The sequence below is a fragment of the Pipistrellus hanaki genome (genome assembly GCF_964339955.1).
Source record: "Pipistrellus hanaki genome assembly, chromosome: 11".
Classification (NCBI taxonomy): Eukaryota; Metazoa; Chordata; class Mammalia; order Chiroptera; family Vespertilionidae; genus Pipistrellus; species Pipistrellus hanaki.
In genome coordinates this window covers 27,583,799-27,606,874 of record NC_140513.1, presented here as the reverse complement: position 1 = coordinate 27,606,874, position 23,076 = coordinate 27,583,799, and the positions used below count along the sequence as shown (strand labels likewise).

The 23,076-nt window shown below is 39.4% G+C and overlaps 1 protein-coding gene across 1 annotated transcript; it reads right to left on the bottom strand.

Moving 5' to 3' along the window:
- Positions 1 to 1,642: 1,642 nt before the first annotated feature.
- On the bottom strand, positions 1,643 to 21,243 carry SMU1 (SMU1 DNA replication regulator and spliceosomal factor). The gene is made up of 12 exons (XM_084897993.1): positions 21,109 to 21,243; positions 19,379 to 19,589; positions 17,875 to 18,027; positions 16,785 to 16,895; positions 13,947 to 14,075; positions 12,393 to 12,512; positions 9,859 to 9,975; positions 9,085 to 9,212; positions 8,442 to 8,568; positions 6,518 to 6,685; positions 4,252 to 4,404; positions 1,643 to 2,147 (listed from the first exon to the last, which is right to left on the bottom strand). The coding sequence occupies exons 1-12, from the start codon at positions 21,132 to 21,134 to the stop codon at positions 2,049 to 2,051; spliced, it is 1,542 nt and encodes a 513-aa protein (XP_084754119.1). The 5' UTR covers positions 21,135 to 21,243; the 3' UTR covers positions 1,643 to 2,048.
- Between the last annotated feature and the right edge of the window lie 1,833 nt (positions 21,244 to 23,076).

Here is a 23,076-nt window from a genome sequence, read left to right as displayed (position 1 = left end):
GAAGAAATAATGACAGGAAACTTCACCTACCTGGTAAAAGAAATAACTTTCAAATCCAGGAAGCAGAGTCCCAAACAAGAACCCAAAGAGGCCCACACCAAGACACATCATAATTAAAACGTCAAGAGTTAAAGACAGAGACCTTAAAGCAGCAAGAAAAAAGCAGTTACCTACAAGGGAGTGCCTATATTACTATCAGTTAATTCCTCAACAGAAACTTTGCAGGCCAGAAAGGAGTGGCAAAATATTCAAATGATGAATAGTAAGGACCTACAGCCAAGATATTCTACCCAGCAAAGCTAAAATTTAGATTTGAGGGTCAAATGAAAAGCTTCACAAACAAGAAAAAGCTAAAGGAGCCGAGACCGGTTTGGCTCAATGGATAGTGTCGGTGTGGGGACTGAAAGGTCCCGGGTTCGATTCCGGTCAAGGGCATGTACATTGGTTGCGGGCACATCCCCAGTAGGGGGTGTGCAGGAGGCAGCTGATCGATGATTCTCTCTCATCGATGTTTCTAACTCTCTATCCCTCTCTCTTCCTCTGTAAAAAATCAATAAAATATATATTAAAAAAAAAAAGCTAAAGGAGTTTACCGCCACCAAACCAGTATTATATGAAATGTTGAAGGGTATCTGTATAATAAAAGCCTAAGTGACCGTTATGGTGGAACAACCAGAACAACTGGTTGCCATGATGCGTACTGACCACCAGGGGGCAGACACTCAATGCAGGAGCTGCCCCCTGGTGGTCAGTGTGCTCCCACTGGCGAGCACAGTGGCAATGACAGGAGTCTCTCCTACTTCCACGGCAGCGCCAAGGGAAGAGCAGCAAGCCAAGCAGTAAGGAGCAGGGAGCAAGTGGGCAGTAAGGAGTGGGGAGTCCCAAACTGTGAGAGGGATGTTCGACTGTCCACTCCTCTTGGGGAATGGGCCTAAACAGGCAGGCGGACATCCCCCAAGGAGTCCCGGACTGTGAGAAGGCACAGGCTGGGCTGAGGGACCCCCTTCCCCTGGCCCCTTGGGGCACAGATTTCATTCACCAGACCTCTAGTTATTTAAGAAGAAGAGATAAAAAATATGAACAATAAAATGGCAATAAGTACATATCTATTAACAATTGAATCTAATAATCAAAATAAGTGAGAAATCTGATGAACTAAATAAACTGGTGAATAAGATAGAATCAAAGGCACGAAAGCATAGAACAAACTGATGAATCTCAGAGGGAAAAAGAGAGGGAGGGCAGGAAGAGATTAACCAAAGATGTTATTTATCTATGGACACAGACAGTAAGGTGGTGAAGGTCTGGGGTGAGCAGAAACTGGGTGGAGGGGGAATGAGGGAGAGAAGTGGGAACATTTGTAATACTCTCAACAATAAAGATTTAAAAAAAAAAATTACTTAGAATAAAAAGAGCTATTCATTTAAAATTAAAAAAAAAAAAAAAAAGAATGGAAGGGTATAGGCAGTGAAATGTGATCCTATGTAACATCTAACCTTTTCACATACAGTTTCTTCTTCTACCCAGAAGTTGACTTCCTACTGTATTTAAGATTCAGGTATAATAATGTCCATGTCCCACCCACCTCATTAGATTCTAATATGCTAACTAGATAAGCACTTTTACATTTAAAAACGAAGACTCCAGAAAGGTATAAAGTTTATTACCATCTAAAAAAAAAAAAAAAAGACGACTAGCTACTGAATATGGGATAGTTCCCTATTTACAAGTTGCCTGCAAGGAGGCACATTTTAATCAGCATTGCAATAATCAAAGAATTATATGAAATAATTATATCAATTATTTCATTCTCCAGATAAAAGATTATTGAAAACATTTAGTGATCGCCCCAATTAGAAAGACAAATGAATACCTTAAAAGTGTATAGAAAAGGGTAACTGCTAACTTAAACATGAACTTTCACAAAATTATTCTTGTACCTAATTCAGACAAGTTAGATAAACTGGCAAAAAAAAAAAAAAAGCAATGTATGAATATGTCTTCATTTAAGTACATGCGCACAAGCTAGTTTAAAGAAAAAAGACTAATTAAGGTTTCCAGAGTTTTAGGAGTCCATCTTCACTGTAGGTAGCTATCAGGTTCTGATGAGGATGATGTGCAATCCCAATCACATCCTTCTCATGGACCTGGAAAAAGTAAAACGTAGGGTTAGGGTATATAATGCTATTAAAAAAACAAAACAAAACAAAAAAAACAACACTCTGAAGAGGCTTCCAGAGTTGGGGGAGAGAATAAGGATGAAGCTTCCACTTTCCACCAAAGGAATCAAGTCTAAGGCAACACACAAACCATGAACAAGCTATTACATTGTTCATATTTTTTGTACTGTTTTTCATAATGTGTAAATAACACTTTGTCCCACGACAGTGGATAAGACTAAATGATTCCTTCAACTCAGTGAACTTCGACTGACCAGGCCTCTCAGCTAGACACTCTCTCTCTCTCTCTCTTCTCTCTCTCTCTCTCTCTCTCTCTCTCTCTCTCTCTCTCTCGCTCTCTCTCTCTCTCAGCTACTCTCTCTCTCTCTCTCTCTCTCTCTCTTTTTTTTAAAATATATTTTATTGATTTTTTACAGAGAGGAAGAGAGAGGGATAGAGAGCCAGAAACATCGATAAGAGACATCGATCAGCTGCCTCCTGCACACCCCCCACTGGGGATGTGCCCACAACTAAGTACATGACCTTGACCGGAATCGAACCCAGGACCTTTGAGTCCACAAGCCGACGCTCTATCCACTGAGCCAAACCGGTCTCGGCACAGTTAGACACACTCTACCTCACCTTGTTTTGCTCACATATTGGAGGCTTCCCAAGGCAGGTGTGCCAAAAGTTCACTCAAGAATGATACAAGGGATTATTCTCTAACATGGGCAGTACATATATAATTTTTCATATGTTCACCATATCATTGCTTCCTGGGCCACAGAGATTACATTTTCCATGTCCCCCTTGCATTTGGGTGTGACTATGTGACTGAATTCTAGCCAAAAATGAATGAGGAACAAAGTAATATAAGCCACTTCCAGATGTGGGTCTTAAAAACATCCAATAGAGCCCTCCACCTATCTTTTACTCCTGAGATCTTGGAGTCCATATATTCCAAATTGCACAGCTAAAAGATGGAGGGTTATCCAACTCATTTATATATATAAAAGCCTAAGCAACTGAATGACCAAATGATCCATAACTATGATGTGCACTGACCGCCAGGGGGCAGGGCAGATGCTCCCACAGCCAACCTCCTGCGGCTGGCCAACCTCCTGTGGTCCCTCCCCCTGACCCCAATTGGCCTTGATTGCTGGCCAGGCCGAGGGATCACACCCATGCACAATTTTGTGCACCGGGCCTCTAGTATTATATAATCCTATATAATAAAGATGTAATATGCTGATGGTCATTACGCCGTGAAGCGTAACAACCGACTATGTAATGACCGGATCACGGATAAGCAGGAGGATGGAGCAGCGAGCTACAAGCAGGCTGTGGAGAGCTACAGGAGGGGGCAGGGCAGCAAGTTATGGGGGGGAAGAAGAGGGGCGGTCAGAGGAAGCTACAGGAGGGCAGCAGCGAGCTACTGGCTACAAGCAGGCAGCAGAGAGCTACAGGACAGGGGCAGGGCAGCAAGCTATGAAAGGGGATGGGGGGCGGAGGAAGCTATGGGAGGGTGGGCCAGCAGGTGTAGAGCTACAGGAGAGTGGGCCAGTAGGCAGAGAGCTAGTGGCACACAGATTCATGAGCAGGGTTACGAGTAAATAAACTTTGTGTTTAAGCCACTGAAATTTGGGGGCTATTATTACAACAGTAATAATAACAGTAAACAGTACTTTGGTTTACTGATATTAATTACCCCTTATAATGACTCTGACAAGAGCAATTTAAAAAACATAATCAAATCAATTTGATAGGATAATGTGTCTTTGTAAAGACATGGGCAGAATTAGCTATATCTGTCACTCTCCAATCTCCCTGAGGAATATATAGGTAATTTAGGTGGCTATCTAAACATATTCCCTTTTTACTTCTCTACTTTATGTACACCCACCCTATCCACTTGAAGCTGAGGGCTCAATGAAAGATGACTTTTCTTAAGAGAGGAGGAAATTCCATATAATTACTTATGGACCCTTTATTTTATTTAGTGATAAAATTTTTATATCAAGGTTTACACTGACAGCAGTCAGGAAAAGGTAACAAAATTCCTTTAGCCGGTCTTTTAGTCAGGAATACTCACTGTCAGAGTTCTCTCCAGTTTGCCAGTGACGGTGCTGAAACAGTAGAGCACGAAGTCCTCTCCCACACAGTAAATCCATTCACCCCGGGGGGAGAGGGCACAGCAAACAAAGTCACCACCTTCTCTCTTACCAGAGCTGAAGCTTCTGACAATCTAGATCATATCACAGCCCAAAGCAAAAAACAAAACATCTGTATTAGCAGCAGTTTATTTTATTATTATTATTTTTATTATTTCTAAGTCAATATACCACTGTTTCTCAATACTTTATGGAATCAGTCTCCCCATTCTAACAATGAGATACTCTCCCCATGCAGGCTGGAACTGTCTCTAAGACTTCGTTTGCTATATTTTATATACCATTTAAAATCATCACAAATAAAGCTGAAACAAATAGCAAAGGTTATAAATGTTACATACCGTATGATTCCTTTATCCACCACTCTCAAAATGACAAAATTATAATAATGGAAAACAGACCAGTGGTTAATGTTGTTTGGGAAGGTTTGACTATAAATATGTAGTATGAGAAAGTTTCTTTGGGGGTGATGAACAGTTCTTTTTATATATATATATATTTTTTATTGACTTTTTACAGAGTGGATAGGAGTGAGATATTGATTAAGTCCCCAGGCTGACGTTCTATCCACTGAGCCAAACTGGTCAGGGCTATGATGATGATGAACTGTTCTTTATTCTAATTATGGTGATCCTATATAATAAAAGTCCAATATGCAAATTGACCAGAGGAATGAATGGTCACTATGACACACACTGACCACCAGGGGCAGGTGCTCAATGCAGGAACTGCCCCTGGTGGTCAGTGCACTCCTACAGAGGGAGCATCTCTGAGCCAAAAGCCCTGAGCTGGGCTCACAGCTGGAAGGCACAGTGGCGAGTAACAGAAGCCTCTTTGGCCTCTGCAGCAGCGCTAAAGATGTCCAACTGATGGCTTAGGACATCCCCAGAGGGCTCCCGGACCGGACTGTGAGAGGGTGCAGGCTGAGCTAAGGGACTCCCCCAACCCCAGTGCATGAATTTTGTGCACCAGGCCTCTAGTGGTTACATAATTCTATACATGTAGTGAAATTTCATTGAACAATTAACTTCCTGTCTCAAAATGAATGAATGTAAAAACTGGTGAAATCCAAATAAGGGTGCATTTGAGTTAACAGAATTGTAGTAATGTCAATTTCTAGGTTTTGATAATTATACTATGGTTATAAAAGCTATCATCATTGGGGAAAGAGTACACAGGAACAACTTCCTTATGAATCTAAAATTATTTTTGCTTAATAAAGTCTTTAAAATGTCAAGTGAAAAATGATGAAGTAGGCACCTGTTGTTACTATGCAGGGCCCAGCAGATACCACAAACCAACCATCTCAACCAAGGATCTTAAAGTACTAATTTCTATTAGTTATAGGGATTGAAGGAAAAGAGTTCAATACACAAACCCCTGGGTCTTCTCCAGGCTCAGCAGAATCCCAAGTGCACAAGCCAACATTTCAACAGCACCACCCATGTTCCCAGGGCTAGAGACCTCAACCTTGAAGCTTCTAATGTCCCTGGTGAGGTTCCTTGGGAACCATGCAAATGTGCTGATTATAAATATACATCATGAAAATATGGTTGCCTTTCTACTAGTGTTCTGAGATCATGTGGTAGCTAGATGTTCCAAATTGGTAACTGACATACTCTATCTCCCTCACTCTGACAGGAATTGTTTTTTTGTTTTGTTTTGTTTTTGTTTTTTTTTTTGTGTGTGTGTGTGTTTAAAATATATTTTATTGATTTTTTACAGAGAGGAAGAGAGAGGGATAGGGAGTTAGAAACATCGATGAGAGAATCATCGATCAGCCGCCTCCTGCACATTCCCTACTGGGGATGTGCCCGCAACCAAGGTACATGCCCTTGACCAGAATCGAACCCAGGACCCTTCAGTCCGCAGGCCGATGCTCTATCCACTGAGCCAAACCGGTTTCGGCCTGACAGGAATTGTTAATCTTAAAATCTTCAATGAGATTCTGCAGAGGCAAGAGCCTCATTTACCCCACGGATGCAAAAGAACAACATAATATACAAAAACCCTGGGGAAAGGAGGTAACTTTTGAAAGGCTGAAGAATACAGTTTAAATAAACATTTGAATAACAAGTACAATATATATGCTTTTTGGAGTGGTGAGCCCGTATTTGGTTACTGGAAGGGCCAGTTCCAAGACATGCTGATTTGGGAATGGCCCACAGGCACTTCCCGCGCACTCACCTGCCCCTGCATGTTCATGATGACCACCGTGTTTGATCTGTTGCACACCACAAAGTGCTCTGGGTTTTTAGGAAGCAGGATCACACTGTTGACAGTGATGTCTGTCCCTGCAGTGCTGCCCAGGGATTTAAAGGTATTTGAACATTCTGTGGTCTTCATATTCCATATCTATGACAAAAATAAAAATAAAAAAATATTAAAGCCTAAGAATTTCTACAGTTTTGAGGTTTTATTTAGTTTGCTTAAATATACTTTTTATTGATTTCAGAGAGAAAGAGAGAGGGAGAGAGATAGAAACATCAATGATGAGAGAGAATCACTGATCAGCTGCCTCCTGCACATCCTCTACTGGTACGTGCCCTTGACTGGAATAGAACCTGGGACCCTGCAGTCTGCAGGCTGATGCTCTATCCACTTGAGCCAAACCAGCTACGGCTACAGGTTTGAGGTTTTTAAACAATGCAAATTAGATTACTAAAACAGAATAAACTGACTCAGAAAATAAAGTTCCTTTTCTGAGATGCACTCAGAAAAGAAATGGACCAAATACTTGTCTGGACACCACTCAATGAGGCATAAAAGCTTCAAAGGTATAAACTATGTTGTGCCTTCAACAGAGCTTGGCACAAAACAGATGCTGAATACCATAAACAGAAGGAAATAGGTGCCCACTCGTTAGTGCCCTACTGTTTATTTTCCTAATAAATATTGTAATTATCCGTCCCAATTTTCCCTAAAGCCTAGTTGCTTAGAAGAGAAACGAACATTTCAGATATCAGAGTTCAAAGTGTCTTAGTGTTTTCTGACTAAAAAGTCAGTGAGAGGCTTTACCCTTTCTACTGTGGAACTAAAGGAAAAGACCTTAAAACAGAGAGGCCCAGTTAACCTCCCTCCCAAGGGCATTTTACATCTTGTGAGGTCCTATACATAGTACAAAGAGGGAAAATCCCATGACTAAAATACTAAGACTCCTGTGTATTTCCCCATCCATCCTGAGAAAAAGTATATCTCCTACTGTCATGTTTCTGGTTAGATTCCCAAGCCACAACAAACCTCAGAATGGTCTGACTTTTAGGGGTTTGTGTTAAAATGTTGAGGTCTTCCCAGTCGAAAGGAAGGGTGGGGGAGGTCAGGCACTGAATATGCAGAGTTTGCTGATTCATGTTAGTATAAAATATCACTACAATCTTCCCATCACTGTTCCCAGACCCACTCCATTCTAATAAAGTATAATGTCCTTCCCAAAAAAAAAAAAAAAATGTTGAGGTCTTTCGCTACAAGACTTGCAAAAGGCAATTTAAAAGCAGCTCTAGAATGTAAATGGAATGTCTCAAGATCCTCAGCAATTTACTACTTGGACTTCTCACCTTTCCTAGAAAATGAGGCCCTCTCTTAAAACAGATCTAACATACTAAAGATCCGTTACTTTCAGCTGAGGGCATTACATAAGTATCTGAGAGAGGGCTTTGGTTCTAACTGTCTACCTCTCTGTTCCTCTACAAATGCTACTAGGAAGACCCTAAATGTGGGGGTCAGGGGTTGGATGAGGCTGAGCAACAAAAAAGATAGCTATTTATTTGGCCACTGAGCCCTATGTGAATTTGTGGTGGGTGGACCATACCTATGATAAGATCAAATTTAAGTACTGTAAATGGGGGATGACTTACATCTAGGACTCCACACCTTTCCTCTTTTCTTACACATGCTAAAGTCTGACTTTGTAGATTTGAGATTTGAGGTTCCTAGGCCAATAGGAATTACCCACAGAATATTATTACTGTCTCAGACTCACCTCAATTATAACTAAAATAGCTAGTAAAGAGGTTTACTCCACCACAATTATCACCCTTACCACCACTGAAAACTCCTTAAAGGGCAAAAAGGGAATAGATACCCCACAATAATCCAGTAGCAAATACTTAACCTTTACAGTGCCATCGGAAGATGCACTAATAATATAATGTCCATCTTGTGTAAACGTTGCTTCATTAACAAAGGAAGAATGGCCACGAAATTCCTTCAGGGTCTTCCCAGATTTTAAACCATGAATTCTATCACACATTAAAGGAAATGAAAAGAACAATTAATAGCTTATATATTACGGTTGAGATCTAGTGTTGAAAGCATTTTAGATGAATTACTGAAGCTCTTATTATAATATTAAGTGAAGAAACAGGGCTATACATTTACATGTCAGTATAATTTTCATTATGTTAAACAAACAAAAATAAAACAAAAGGTTGGCACAGAAACTGGTAGAAAATATGCCAATAATACCACAGGTTTCTGTTCAGGGACAGACTTCGAGGTCTTGGCTAGCTTCCAGGAATCTGTATTTGTAATATGCCCTCTAGCATGATTCAGCTGCAGGTGGGTAACGACTCCATAGCAAAATTATAGCGCTGTGCCAGCTGTCCTCTGCCAGGGGAAATGAGGTCTCACATACCTCACTCTATATATAATATAATACCATCCTGGTGAAAGTGTAAGGAATCACTAGTACCTCCCTCCCTTCAGAGCTTCATCACATCAAACCCAAGTAAAGGCAGTTGGGGATTCTTACTTACCTAATTGTCTGGTCAAAAGAGGCACTAAGGATTTGACTGCTATCCTTAGAAAAGCTTAGACAGGTGACACCTTTACTGTGTGCCCTTTCAAATCTCCTTAAACACTGTCCACTCTGAATTTTCCATACCTTTATTAAAAAAAAAAAAGAATAGTAAAAACTTGTAAATAGAATGTCCATAGAACCAAGCAAGATGCAATGCTCACTAATGTCCTAAAACAACATTAAAAGTGCATGAATATGATACGTCTGGTTTACAAAGTACAATGATAACTGAATCCTTTGGAAGTTAAACCTCTTTCCTTATTAATTATTAAAACAAAAATTTAGACTAAGTTCACTTAGCAGAGACTACTTCTGTATTTTACCTAGCTCAGGGCATTTTACCAGCAATTAAATACAAGCCACAGCTAATCAACTGCAGACTACCCCATTCTCTAAAAACATCCCATTCACTAAAACAAAAAAGCACACAACAACAACAAACCAACACAAAGTACAACACATCATATAAAGTGAGCAATGGTGGTACAGCGGAAAGGGCATGAGCAGATTTGAATTGAAGTCTCAGACCTATTGCTCACTAACTGATCTTAAACAAATTATTGGAACTCACTAGCAGAATTGTTACTAGGTTAAACAAGAAAAAATAAACTGAGTAGCACAAAGTTGATGCTCAATAAACAGCTGTTATCAAGCCCATATCATATGTAGGACACTCTCTCATTACAGAACTCTCTGAATGTCTGCATAAGTTTGTGCCACTTATTCATACCTTGATTTTTCCATCTTGAGCCCCAGTTGCTAACATTTCTGTATCTCTGCTAAAACACATGCAGAGAACAGCATCATCCATCATCATAAAGTTATCCTGGGCCTGGTACTTAAGATCCTAAAGGAAACAATGATAAGCAGTTATCAAAACAAAACAAAACCCAGTTATCCCAGATCTCTACAATCTCACTGAAAGCAGGATAATGGCTGTACCTACTCTAAATCTCCAAAGCAAATAGTAGTGGCATGCACACAAATTCCTAACAAACAACTGATACTGCTGGGAATAAATAATTTTACACAATTCAAACACTGTAAAAAATGCCAACCTAACAGCTTCTATCTTTTGCTTACTAATCTTTTTTCTTTTAAACAAACACTTTTATTACATGAAAAAATATGGAACATTTTATGAATTTGCATGTCATCCTTGTGCAGGGGCCACGCTGATCTTCTCTGTATCATTCAATTTTGGTGTATGCGCTACTGAAGCAAGCATGCTTACTAATCTTTCCTAAGCAAAATTTCCCTACAATTTTTTTTATTACTGACATTATTACAGATGCCCCGCTCATCTCCACCCCTCCCCTGGCCTTCACCACACTGTTGTCTGTCTCCATGGGTGCACAGTTTCATATTGTACATCTTAAATAAATCTGAATTTATTTATCTTAGGGGTATAATGTGAGAAACTAATGTTTTTTCCAAACTGTCAGCTCCTTTTCCTCTATATAATACTATCTGTACTGACTAATATATTTAATTATAATCCATTTTATGGATGCTTATTTTTATCATCCATTATTGTTCAAACAGAAGTATCTCTTTTTAAAAAAATTATAAACTGAGATTGCTTCATGGTTTAAAAAAAAAAAAGATAAACTATAAAAAATATAAAGTAGAAAGTGAATATCACTCATTAATTCACTACCCAAGTAGAATTTAGTATTCTATGATAAAGATTACAATTTAAATCAGTGGAAAGTCAATAAATAGCTATTTGGGGAAATGATTAAATTTTATCTACACTAACTTTATCTCACTAAAGAAATTTCAGATGGATCAAAAATTGAACATAAAATGAAACATAAAAAGAATAGAAGAAATTGTGGAAGAAAAGATGGATACATATGATGATATAAAAGATTTTAAATCTATAAACCAAAACCATAAGCAAAATCAAGACAAAAGTCAAAACTGAAAAATACTTGCAATATAATAGATTGCAAAGGTTGATAAGCTCAAACTTTATAAGCTCCAATAGCCTGACGAGTGTGGCTCAGTGGATTGTCAACCTATGAACCAGAAGGTCAAGGTCAGATTCCCAGTTAGGGTACATGTCTGGATTGCAGGCTCAATCCAGGGGGCATGTAAGAGGCAGCCAATGAACCATCCTCTCTCATCATTGATATTTCTATCTCCTGCTCCCTTCCTCTATGAAATTAATAAAAATATATTTTTAGAAATAAAAAGCTCCAACAAATCAGTTAAGATACAATCCAAAAGAAAACTGGGCAGCTCTGGCCAGTGTGGCCCAGTTGGTTGGGCATCATCCCATGCACCAAAAGGTTGCTGGTTCAATTACCAATCAGGGCATATGCTTGAGTTGCAGGTTAAATCCCTGTTAGATAGTAGTGTACAGGAGGCAGCTGGTCAATATTTCACTCTCACATTGATGTTTCTCTCTCTCCCCCTCTCCCTTTCTCTCTGTCTAAAAATCAACAAAAGGGGGGCAGTGGTAAAATATGTACACAGATAATAATTTGATTAAAATAAATAAATAAAAATCTTTTCTAAAAATGAACTAAAAAAAAAAACAGGCAAAAGATATGAACAAACTTCACAGAATAGGAAATATAAGTGGTTTTTCACATATAAAAAGACGTTTTCTCACTCTAATAAGAGAAGCATATTTAGTACTATAATTAGGTTAGATTGGGAATAAAAAGTAACTGCTTACACATACATACCTAGAATATTCCAGGAAGGTTACACAAGAAACTGGTAACCTGGCTGGACCAAGGAAAGGAACTGACCAGCTGAGGGACAAGGGTGGTAGCATGACCTTTTACTGAACAAATTTTCTGTTTCATAAAATATTTTATCAGATGTACATATCACCCATTCAAAAAATGAGTTTAAAGTATATAAATAGCCCAGCCAGCATTGCTCAGTGTGGAGCATCAACCTATGAACCAGGAGGTCATGGTTTGATTCCTGGTCAGGACACATGTCTGGATTGCTGGCCCGATCCCCAATATGGGGTGTGCAGAAGGCAGAAGGCACCCAATCAATCACTCATCATTGATATCTCTTTCTCTTCTCTCTTCTCTCTCTCTCTCTCTCTCTCTCTCTCTCTCTCTCTCCTCCCTCCCTCCCTCCCTCCCTCCCTCCCTCCCTTCCTCCCTCCCTCCCTCCCTCTCCAGCTCTGAAATAAAAATATATTTTAAAACATGCAGTGTATAAATAAATAGTTTAAAAATAACAATAGTAATTTCTTTCACTAGAAAAGTTAATATATTTTAAATACTTTACCTTCCTGATTTTTCCAGTTGTGAAGTTCCATACTTCAATGAATCCATCAACAGACCCAGTGACCAAATACTGACCATCTGGAGAAAATCGAGCACACTCCACATGTGATTTCTGACCAAACTGTTTCAAATAAAACAATGAAACAGATACATTTTTATCTAGTGGCCTTAAAATAATTCCCATTTTAACCTTTTGGGAAACCCTGCCCTAGCATCAAGTCATAGCTAGCTTATTCTACTGGAGCACTGGAGAGACATTTCTGTACCTGGACACCAGAAGGTTGTGGATATATTTTCTCTGACCAGTTTTATGTCTAGGCTGTCAGATGAAGCTCATTTTTTAATGTGAAGTTGACATTTTCAAAGAAAAAGTAAGATATATATATTTTATAATGGAACTTAGAACAAATAACCCTATAACCCGAACAATAAGCTTTTACCAGAGTCAGCCACAATTAGCATGACTTTCACACTCAACTTAATATGGCATATGTTCCTGTTGTGCATCTAAGGAAAAGTCATTTTTATAAAATAAATGTCAGCTTTCATGTACTGTTTTGTAAATGAATTTTCTATCAGTTTCTTTATATGACCTTCACTTAATCAGGTGATAATGTGGAGGTGACTAACTCTAGGAGAACTAATTAAATCTAATAGAGACTTTTATCTGAGCAATGTATCCTGAGCATTTATCAGCAATCATGCTCCTAATAACAGATGAGCACTTACAAAACATTAAACAGATAATAACAGAGAAAAGCTCTTTTATGAATTTCAATTTAAATGCCAAAAAACGGAAAGTGTTTGTAACAAAAATCTTAGCCCATCAGCATAATAATAGATTTCTCTTTGTCCCAAGGCTTCAGCCAGGGTAAAAGTACTGCTCAAAATCATCTTTGAATGCAAGTCAAAACATATAATCCAGAAAAGACTAATTCAATGCACTAAGTTGAAGTCAAAAGATTTGAGAAACATGAATTATTTTTTAAAATCCATAAATTCAATGAGAGCAAAAACCCAAAAACTATAATATAAAAAAGATGCTGAAATAGTAATTCTGGAAACTGCTGCAATTACTTGATTGTGCTTTTTCTCAGATTAAAAGAAAATAAACAAGAACCAGCCTTAAGATGATAAATTATTTTCCTCAAATACTACACAAGCCCACTTTACAATCCATGTCTGATACTTTGGCTGACATGGAGCAGACAAAAACACAAATGTTGCACAAGACAAATACATTAAAAGTTCATAGCTAGTCCCAGGTTTAACCAAAGAGATAATCATTCTTCCAAATGCAGGCTTCTGTGGAGAAAGCGCAAAGGCAGATGACGGGCCAAATGTCAAATGTATGTCCACTTGGTTATACAACTGAGGTGTGCCACTGCCAGGCTACAGGACCCCATGGTCACTAACAGCAACCCTGAATGTTATCAGAGCTGGAGAATGAATTCTGCTTTCTAACTCAAGTGCCTAGCACAGGGCCTGACTGAGGAAGCACATGCTGAGTCCCCAACAGATGATTACCAACCGGCCGAGTGTCAAAGGACCCTACCTTAATATGCCTGCTCAGCTGTGTAGGAAACTTCTCTTCTTCCACATCTTTGACAGCTGCTTTGCCTCGGAACAAATCTATGGTCATACCAGGAGGAAGCAACCCCTGGTGCTGCTGCCACTTCAGCGCCTATGAAAAGAGCAATGTATAATAATCCACTTGGGTGCTTTTAAGATCTGTTCCTGATTGCTCAAAGCCAAGTGTGAAAGAATGAGGTTCACAGGAAACTGAACCATCCAGACCCAACCATCTAAACACAGCATAATCTACGCTGCTCTGTGTGTCCCAGGAACCCAGGCTGAGCTCAGGGTGGAGGGAACTCTAAGAGCCAACAGGTTCATCTTTCCACATCTATTTTCTTATAGGTGTGACTCTTTATTATAAATAAAATTTGGAAAACAAAAATCTCCCATAGTTCTAACATCTGAACACAGCCACTGTTACATTTTTCATATTACCTTCTAGTATTCCTCCTTACACATGTATTTAATTAATGTAGTTGTAACTATACTATAGGTAAAGTTTTATATTCTTCATTTTCACCTAACATCAGATCATGCTATGCCATAATTATCATTTCAATGGTTATAAAATATATCCTGATTGTTTCACAGTTTATTTAACTAGTATGTTAATGGACATTTACACATTTCCAATTTTTTACTCATCTAAATAATGCTGCAATGAACATCTTTGAACATAGGCTTTTTCTATTTTAGGGTTACTCCCACCTTGGAGTAGATTCCCAGAATATAAATTATTGAATCCAAAAAAGAACACGAATGGTTAAGTCTCCCAATATACAATGACAAACTATTTTCCCAAAAAGTCACAACTTCAACAGCACTCACAACTATATTATGAATGAAAAAATCATGGACATAAGAGACAGATGGCCCTAGGCCAGATCATTTGCCCAATGTTATTCTGATTCCCAATTTCATGCACTAAAAGAAGTAAAAGCCTAATTCTTAGAGTTGCTAAAAGGATACCACTAAATAATATATGTCAAATCTATATGACAGGCACAATATTTATTCCTTTTTCCCTTAGTTATATCAAGAAAACTCACCCTGGCCAGTTTTGCTCAGTGGTTGTTAGAGCAACAGCCTGTAGACCAAAGATTCAATTCCCAGTCAAGAGCATGTGTACCTCGGTTGCAGTTTGGTCCCTGGCCACGCTCAGGGCATGTGTGGGAGGCAACAGGTTAATGTCTGTCTGTCTCTCTCTCTCCTCATCCCTTTCTCCCTCCCTTCCATTCTCTCTTAAAAATCAATGGAAAAATATCCTTGGGTGAGGATTAAAATAAATAAATAAATAAATAAAAGAAAACTCAACAGTTTGGCTAACATTTAAAAAATCTGCTAATTTAATGAATGGAAAGTTATACCTTGCTTTAGTCAGTTCTCTGATTAATAATTTGAGCTTTTTTTTTTTTTAAATATATTTTATTGATTTTTTACAGAGAGGAGGAGATAGGGATAGAGAGCTAGAAACGTCGATGAGAGAGAAACATCGACCAGCTGCCTCTTGCACACCCCCTACCAGGGATGTGCCCGCAACCAAGGTACATGCTATTGACCGGAATCGAACCTGGGACCTTTCAGTCCGCAGACCGACGCTCTACCACTGAGCCAAACCGGTTTTGGCAATAATTTGAGCTTTTAAGGTGATCAAGTTGTTATTTATGTTTGCCAAAAAGAATTTTTTTCTCCAATCTGCCTTTTTAAAAATATATATTACTGATTTCAGAGAGAAAGGGAGAGGGAGAGATAGAAACATCAATGATGAGACAATCATTGATCGGCTGCCTCCTGCACACCCCCTACCGGGGATTGAGCATAAAACCCTGGCATGTGCCCTTGAATGAAATCAAACCTGGGACCCCTCAGTCCACAGGCTGAGTCTCTATCCGCTGGGCCAAACCAGCTAGAGCCACCCCTCCCCCCTTTTTTTTTATTACAGCCTTATAGCTTTCTTTTTACCTTATGTTGAACTCTTAAGTGACTATGTTTATTGACCTTTACCTGGATGTTTACTCCCTAATCATAGGAAGTCCTTCCCTAGTAGGAGGTTTAATACATTATATTATCTACTAGTTTTTGTTTTCTCAAAATATATAACTTTCAATCTATCTGAAATTATGCTGTATAAAATATGAGTAAAAGCTCTGAGCTGACCATTCCCCCCATTCTAAAGCAAGCATCCCAAACCATAAGGTGAATAATTCTTCTCTATTCCTAGATTTGATGACATTCCCATTATCAACTACTGAATTCTTATAATAGGATCAATCTCTTGCACTGTTGTTACAATGGCTGCCAACACATATTCTTGTGTCAAGTACCAAAGTTATTCTACAATCAAGAGTGCCCTTAAGTTATCCTAGATGAAATGTTAACTTCTATGGTCACCCTAATTCTGACTTGAGCTTATGTTCTTGTTCTTGTTCTTCTTTTTTTTTTTTTTAATATATATATATATATTTTTATTGATTTCAGAGAGGAAGGGAAGGGAATGAAAGATAGAAACATCAATGAGAGAGAATCATTGATCATGCCCCACACTGGGGATCAAGCCTGAAACCTGGGCATGTGTCCTGATCGGGATTTGAAACATGACCTCCTTGTTCATAGGTCAACACTCAACCACTGGGCCATACCAGGTGGGCATAGAGTTATGCTCTTAACCACTCATCTATAATATGAGGATGGCATGGCACAGCTGTTAGTACAAACAGCTACACGGATAGTTATCAATACACAGAATGCCTGATTCCTTTAGCTTGTACACGTAGTTTATATAAAGGGTAATTTCAGTTCCACAAACTTTAATTACCTGCCCCAGCAATGCCATGAGACGAGATGGAGGCACCACACTGACTTCCCCAGCTAAGGCCTGAGCAATTGCTGCTCTTCTCTTCTCTTTGCTACTTCCATCTGGGTATGCCTGAAAAAGGAAAGGGGGTAGCATCATTTCCAAGAAATGGTTACAAAATATGACTGTACTTATTAAAAAAAAAAAAAAGACACGACACAACAATCATCAAGCAGAAACACTCAAAATGGAAGACATGAAAAGAAACTACCCAGTTAAACAGGGGGTTAATTAAATTAATTCATTTTTAAAAATGACTTCCCCATTCTGTCCACTTGCAGTTCAAAAGTATGAGCTGGAAGAAAACTGAGGTCAGACAATCCACACTGTTATTTCTCAAAGGAGTCCAAGAAAATTATGTCAAAGCCAGGGTTGTTTTCCAGTGTTTGAAAAATCTGCACAGCCAAGGATTCTTTTATATACTTAGGTAATTTTTTTGTCAATGATCCCAGCCCAGAAATTCTTCACCACCTCTAACATTAATCCTGTCTTGGTAACCCTTAATCCTCATGGTTTCTAACTTTCCGTTAGCCAATATCTATTTTTCTTCATCCCATTTAGACTAGTAAAGGCTGGCTGAGAAAGAACGAAAGCATACACAAAAAAAGGTTTGGGGAAATAAAAGATCATCAGTCACCATGCCCTACCAGTAAACATAATTGGCTGATAAGTGAAAAGCATGAGTTTCCAAGAACTGAAAGAAAGTGCAATTGTCAGGGGCAAGGGACACAAATGCAGAGAGAATATACCAGCATCAGGAAGCCCTTCAGGGCCAGACAAGTACTTGGGCTAATGAGGAAATGATATCAGAATAAACTTTCTGCTTCTTGACTGACACAAAGCCTCTAAAATGTGGTGTGTGGAGAAGGGAAACCCTTCAATACTCAGTAAACTGAACAAGATCAACCCCTTTAACATATGCAAATGGAAAAGTATTATTGAAAATTAAAATCAAAATCCCCAAAACGACCCAATTAAATGGTTTCAAACGATTACATTATTACAGGTTTGCAAAAATTAACGACAATTTTTTTTGTTATCACAGTCATACCTCTCGAGGATCAAAATAAGACCTGGCCAAGAGGTTCTCCAGATGAATATACCGCTCTGGCTGCGTTTGTTTTAACATGATCATAGGGTCAGTCTGTCTCAGCAGAGACCTGGCAGCCCCCAATTCACGAAGTTCTATCAATTCCAGAACAACCTGGACAAATGAAAGAAAATGGCTGTTTCAATGCATTCTCATAATACTTCGTTTTCAGTATAATTTCTTATGCAGAAATGGCCTATCAAAATGATTTCCTATATTGGGAAATACCCTTTTTCCTTTTCATGTGGACAACGGAGGTAATTGTAAGTACCCTATTTCCCCGAAAATAAGACAGTGTCTTATATTAATTTTTGCTCCCAAAGATGCGCTAGGTCTTATTTTCGGAAAAACACGGTAGTAACTTCAATCTTTCGCTTCCACCCTCCATTTTTATCTACCAACCTCCTCTCCTCTCAGGCCATTTGTTCAGACTACATATGCTGAAGAAAACTAAAGATGGGAATATCTCCATGGGCTTCAGAGAAACCTTTCTTCAGGTACCAAAATTTTCTTTGAGGAATTACTGAACTCATGTAGATTGTAAAGAAACAAATCAACTACCCTATTTTTATAAACAACGCTACATTCCTATGTCCATAAACTCCACTCTGTTCTGTTGTAGAATATATAATTTGTATGATTTTTGTCCTGGATTCCTGGCACGGAGCTTCTAGAAACCCTCAGAGTTTGCCAGTGAGAGGAGTATCTTTGTTATTAAGGAGCCCCCTGCATCACATCTAAGTTTGTGCTAATAAGATAGCTCAGGATGAGGACTGGTTACCATGTGACTGTAGGGTTGAGGCTTTGAGCCAGCCCAATCTTAAGGGAGCTGAAGACTGAATGAAACCCCAATAAAAACCCCAATGGAGCTTCCTGGTTGGTGAACACATTAATATGCCAGGTGAGAAAGACACTGAATCCATGGGGAGACAACATTGGAAGCTCTGTGTTCAGGACCCTCCCAGACCTCACCCCATGTGTCACTTCTTTTGGCTGGTTCCAATCTGCATCTTTGATAATAAAATTGCAATAATAAATATAGTGCTTTCCAACTCATTCTAGTGAATTATCAATTGAGGGTGTCATGGGAATCCCCAAATTTATAGCGTTAGTCAGGACTGTGGGTGGCATGAGACCCTAAAGTACAACTGGTGTCTGAAGTATAGAGAACTGAGCCCTTAACTTATGGGGTCTGTGCTAACTTTGGGTGGTTAGTGCACTAGTAAAACACTAGTTGGTTTCAGAATGGTTGGTGTCGGAACATTTAATGATCACTTAAGAAATACTTTCAATTTGGGAAATTCTTAGCTTTTCCAACAGAGAAAAAAAGTACAAAGTAGCACCTGAACCTTGACAGAATAAGGACTATTCCCTTTAGTGCTTGAAGGAATGCTCACTAATGCTTCTCAGTCAGGGGTCACACAATAAACCAACCCACGGGAATCAGCATCACATCCACTCTTACCTGTTCATAGAGGTCAATGAGGGTTTTGTCTGGCAATTTCAGAGACTGTATAGCCTGTAAAACAGTGTCCCAGTGGCCGCTATTAATGTCAGCCACAAAACTCTCAATGCTGTCCACGGTATTCAGAGACACAGTAGTCTCTTCCTGTAAAGTGGCTAATGCCCGATGTAAACTGTTCTCCTTCAGGTACTGCATGATAAGTCGGATCACACTGAAAAAAAAAAAGCAAGTCATCCAGTTCAGGGATCCTAGTCACCAGAGAGGCTGCAAAATAAAAGCCCACCCCAGCTTCTTTCTCCTACTCAACCATCGTCCTTTCACTACCCACTTTTCATTTCTTTATCATATGAGAAAAGCATGTCCAAAATCACAGAATCTAAGTTACAGGGGACTCTGGGGCTCATCCCGCCTACCTCCATCTCAGAAATAGGAGAATTGAGGTTCAGGGGGGAAATGATTTGCCTAATGTCTCATAGTCAGCTAGAAAGAAAGTTGGTACAAAGTAACTCTCTAACTCTCAAGGCCAGAGATCTTTTTATTATGCCAAGTTTCTTATTAATTTATACAATTACATTGTTGCACACTTAAGTGAAATATTTAAACTTAGCCTAGTCATTAACACAAGTACTCTAAATTCTTATTAGGATTATTTGGTCCATTTTTAAAATGACAACCATAACACGTGAATTGAGATTTTCTTAATAAGGATTTGTTGAACACAAACAAGGTGAGCTATACTGTATATAAAAGTAAAGCCAATCCATGTGTCCTCATTTGCAAAAATAACACTACCTACTGGCTCTATTACAAAATTTTCAGGACAAGTGGGGGGAAAAACATTATAAACTCAGTTTCCAAGGAAAAGAGGAGTCAGGTAATTGCCAAATATTGAAATAAGCATCCATTTTCAACATGTGACAGAAAACTTACAAATGTTTTAGTTAAATGTGTTTATAGTTAAAACTTCTTGATCTGGAGTTAAAGAGTCTAGTGAAGAATCTGTAAAAGTTCACTGTGTGATGCTGTGATACACTGTTTTCCTTCTCTTTCCTTATACATGGTCGACACTATTTCTACTGAAAGCACTGTATAACGGGTGAAATTGAGGAAGGGGTTTCAGATCAGAATTTAGTTAATTCTCTCTGGGGAAAAATAATAAACACAAAATAATAGCCAATGTTTATTATGCATTTACAGCAAGCATGTCAAACCCTCGGCCCCTGGGCTGCAGCAGACCACAACCAGTACTTGCGCAGCCAAGCCAATGTAACAGTATGTAAGAAACAGGAGAGCGAAACAGTGACAACAGTGGGTTAAGAGCTGTAAAGGGGAAAGCAAAGGAGCCACGCAATCCCAGAGGAAACGAATCACACTTGTCCTAACGGGAGCAGGAAGAGCAGCCCCTTATGCAGAGCATCAGACGGGAGCCCGGAGAGGAAGGGTAATCGGATCAAGTCCCGGAGCGCCAGGAATCGGCGGCGATGGCTACAACCCGATCGGGTCTTCGAGGAATATCCTTCCCCGGGCCCCGCGCCGCCTCCCCCTGGGCTTTGAGCATCTGGTCCGCTACGTCCTTGTGCACCCGCCTCCGAGGTAGCGATGCAGGAAACTTCTTTGTGGGCAAGGAAATGCCCCTCCACCCCCTGGCCTCGCGGGCGCCTCTCCTGACCACCTCACCCCTCCGCTCCCGGCCCCGCCGCCTCCCCAACGCCCCGCACCGCAGGACTCACTCCGAGGACTCGATTTCGATGGACATGGCGTTAAATTTCTGGGCGCGGAACCCAGTCTACTCTCAGGCCTAGCAGCGCGACACACCAACGACACCTCCGGCGGCCGTCGACGTCACTTCCGCTGACGTCAGGCGCCGGCCCTGGAGGCGGCACGCACGGGAAAGGGGCGGGGCGTGAGTAAGGGGTGGAGCATCCAGAAGCTGTCAAAAGCTGGGGTCCGCGTACGGGTTCCGGAGGGTTCTGCTTTCTTTTCTAGAGGAACTCTCTGCTTAGAAACACTGGTTTGGACATTTTGCTTTTATTGGATGCGATTGGTTGATTAGATTTAAACTTAGGATTGAATTTACAATGCTGGGAGGTTAATGCATTCGAAATCACTGGAACACTAGCCAACGTTTGTAGGTAGGTGAATGAATGATGAGTTTGAATCCAAAACACAGTTTACTCAGCCTGATAATGGAAAGTTTGGAACCCAGTTAGAATTTTCATACCCGCTGTGGGAAGAATTAAATTACTTATAGCATTTCACACTAAGTAGTTGGAAAGGGGTTCGTTCCAGTGGCACGGTTGCTGGAAAAACAGTGAAACCAATTGCAAATGTGTATAGCTGAGACTCCTTTTAGTAGACTTTACACATTATTAAATTAGTAGAGACAAATAGATGCAGGGATATCAATGGATTTTATAAAGAAAGGCTAGTTTTAAAATATCTTATTGCCGCCCTGGCTGGCTTGGCTCAGTGGATAGAGCGTCAGCCTGCAGACTGAAGGGTCCTGGGTTCGATTCCGGTCAAGGGCACATGCCTGGGTTGTGGACTCGATCCCCAATGGGGGGCGTGTAGGAGGCGGCCAATTGATGATTCTCTCATCATGGATGTTTCTATCTCTCCTTCTCTCTTCCTCTCTGAAATCAATAAAGAAATATATTTTAAAAAAATAAATATTCTATTGCCAATTTATATGAATTTAAAAATTTTGCAGCACAATGGTAAGAAGTCTGTTGTGAAAATTACCTATTGAAATGATTTACTTGGAGATTCCTATTGGCTTTCAGTCGTGTCTGATACTGTCCCAAAACTTGGCCACAGAACTTCCCTGTAGCCTCTTAAATACTGCTTATTTTTTCCCAAATCTTTCTCTATTTCCCATCAACTCTTGAAGGACCTGATTTCCAAGATCTTAAAGTTCTGGTACTCTGCGTGTTTGCTCCAACATGTGGTCAGATAAACTACAATAGATGAGTGTATGACTTCTAAGATATTCTCTTACTATCCCATCCTACAACACAGCATAGAAAATTATAACATCTTCCTTAAAAAGAAGAGCCAGTTAATTTTCAATAGTGCATACCTTCACTTTCTCTACCTAGTACTTGTCATGTTATTCTTACTTTAATTAAGGTTACTTCCCTAATTTGCTTATACAAAAGTCTTCTCTGTAATTACTTAACACCAGGTTTTATTCTAGTGTCCACCACACTTCTGCTTTCATTTGAATAGAATGGCTTTGCTTCTTATGACTCCTATTAAGTCCAAATTTATTCATTAAACATACTGTAGATGCAAGCATCTCATTGCTTCATTATGTCTTTAATATTGTAGTAAAACCCAAGGATTTAAATATTGAAATACATATTACTATATTTTATAACAAATGTAATTATTTTTATATGTTAAGCTTTATATTGATTTTTTCATATCTGTGTAAGTAGATTGTATTATCCATGAATTTCAGGACACCAACGGAAATATTATAAAATATTTGGAGGGCCTTAAACAGATTAATACTTGAGAACACCTCCCTCCCCACCCCCTGGCTTTGTCAGGAAGGATGTCTAGAAGATATCCAGTCTAATTAGCATATTACCCTTTTGTTATTATAGATTACGTCACCTGGAGACTAGATGGGCTGAGCCCCAAAATGGCATCAGCCAGGAAATCTTAGCTTTTACAAGAGCAATGATGGACCT

Coding starts and splice junctions, on each gene's coding strand:
- SMU1 (XM_084897993.1), bottom strand. CDS start 21,134: ATGTCCATCGAAATCGAGTCCTCGGA. Junction 14,076..16,784: donor TCATGGCATTGCTGGGGCAG/GTAATTAAAGTT, acceptor CTCTTTTCATAG/GCGCTGAAGTGGCAGCAGCA. Junction 9,213..9,858: donor CTCAAGATGGAAAAATCAAG/GTATGAATAAGT, acceptor TTTTTAATAAAG/GTATGGAAAATTCAGAGTGG.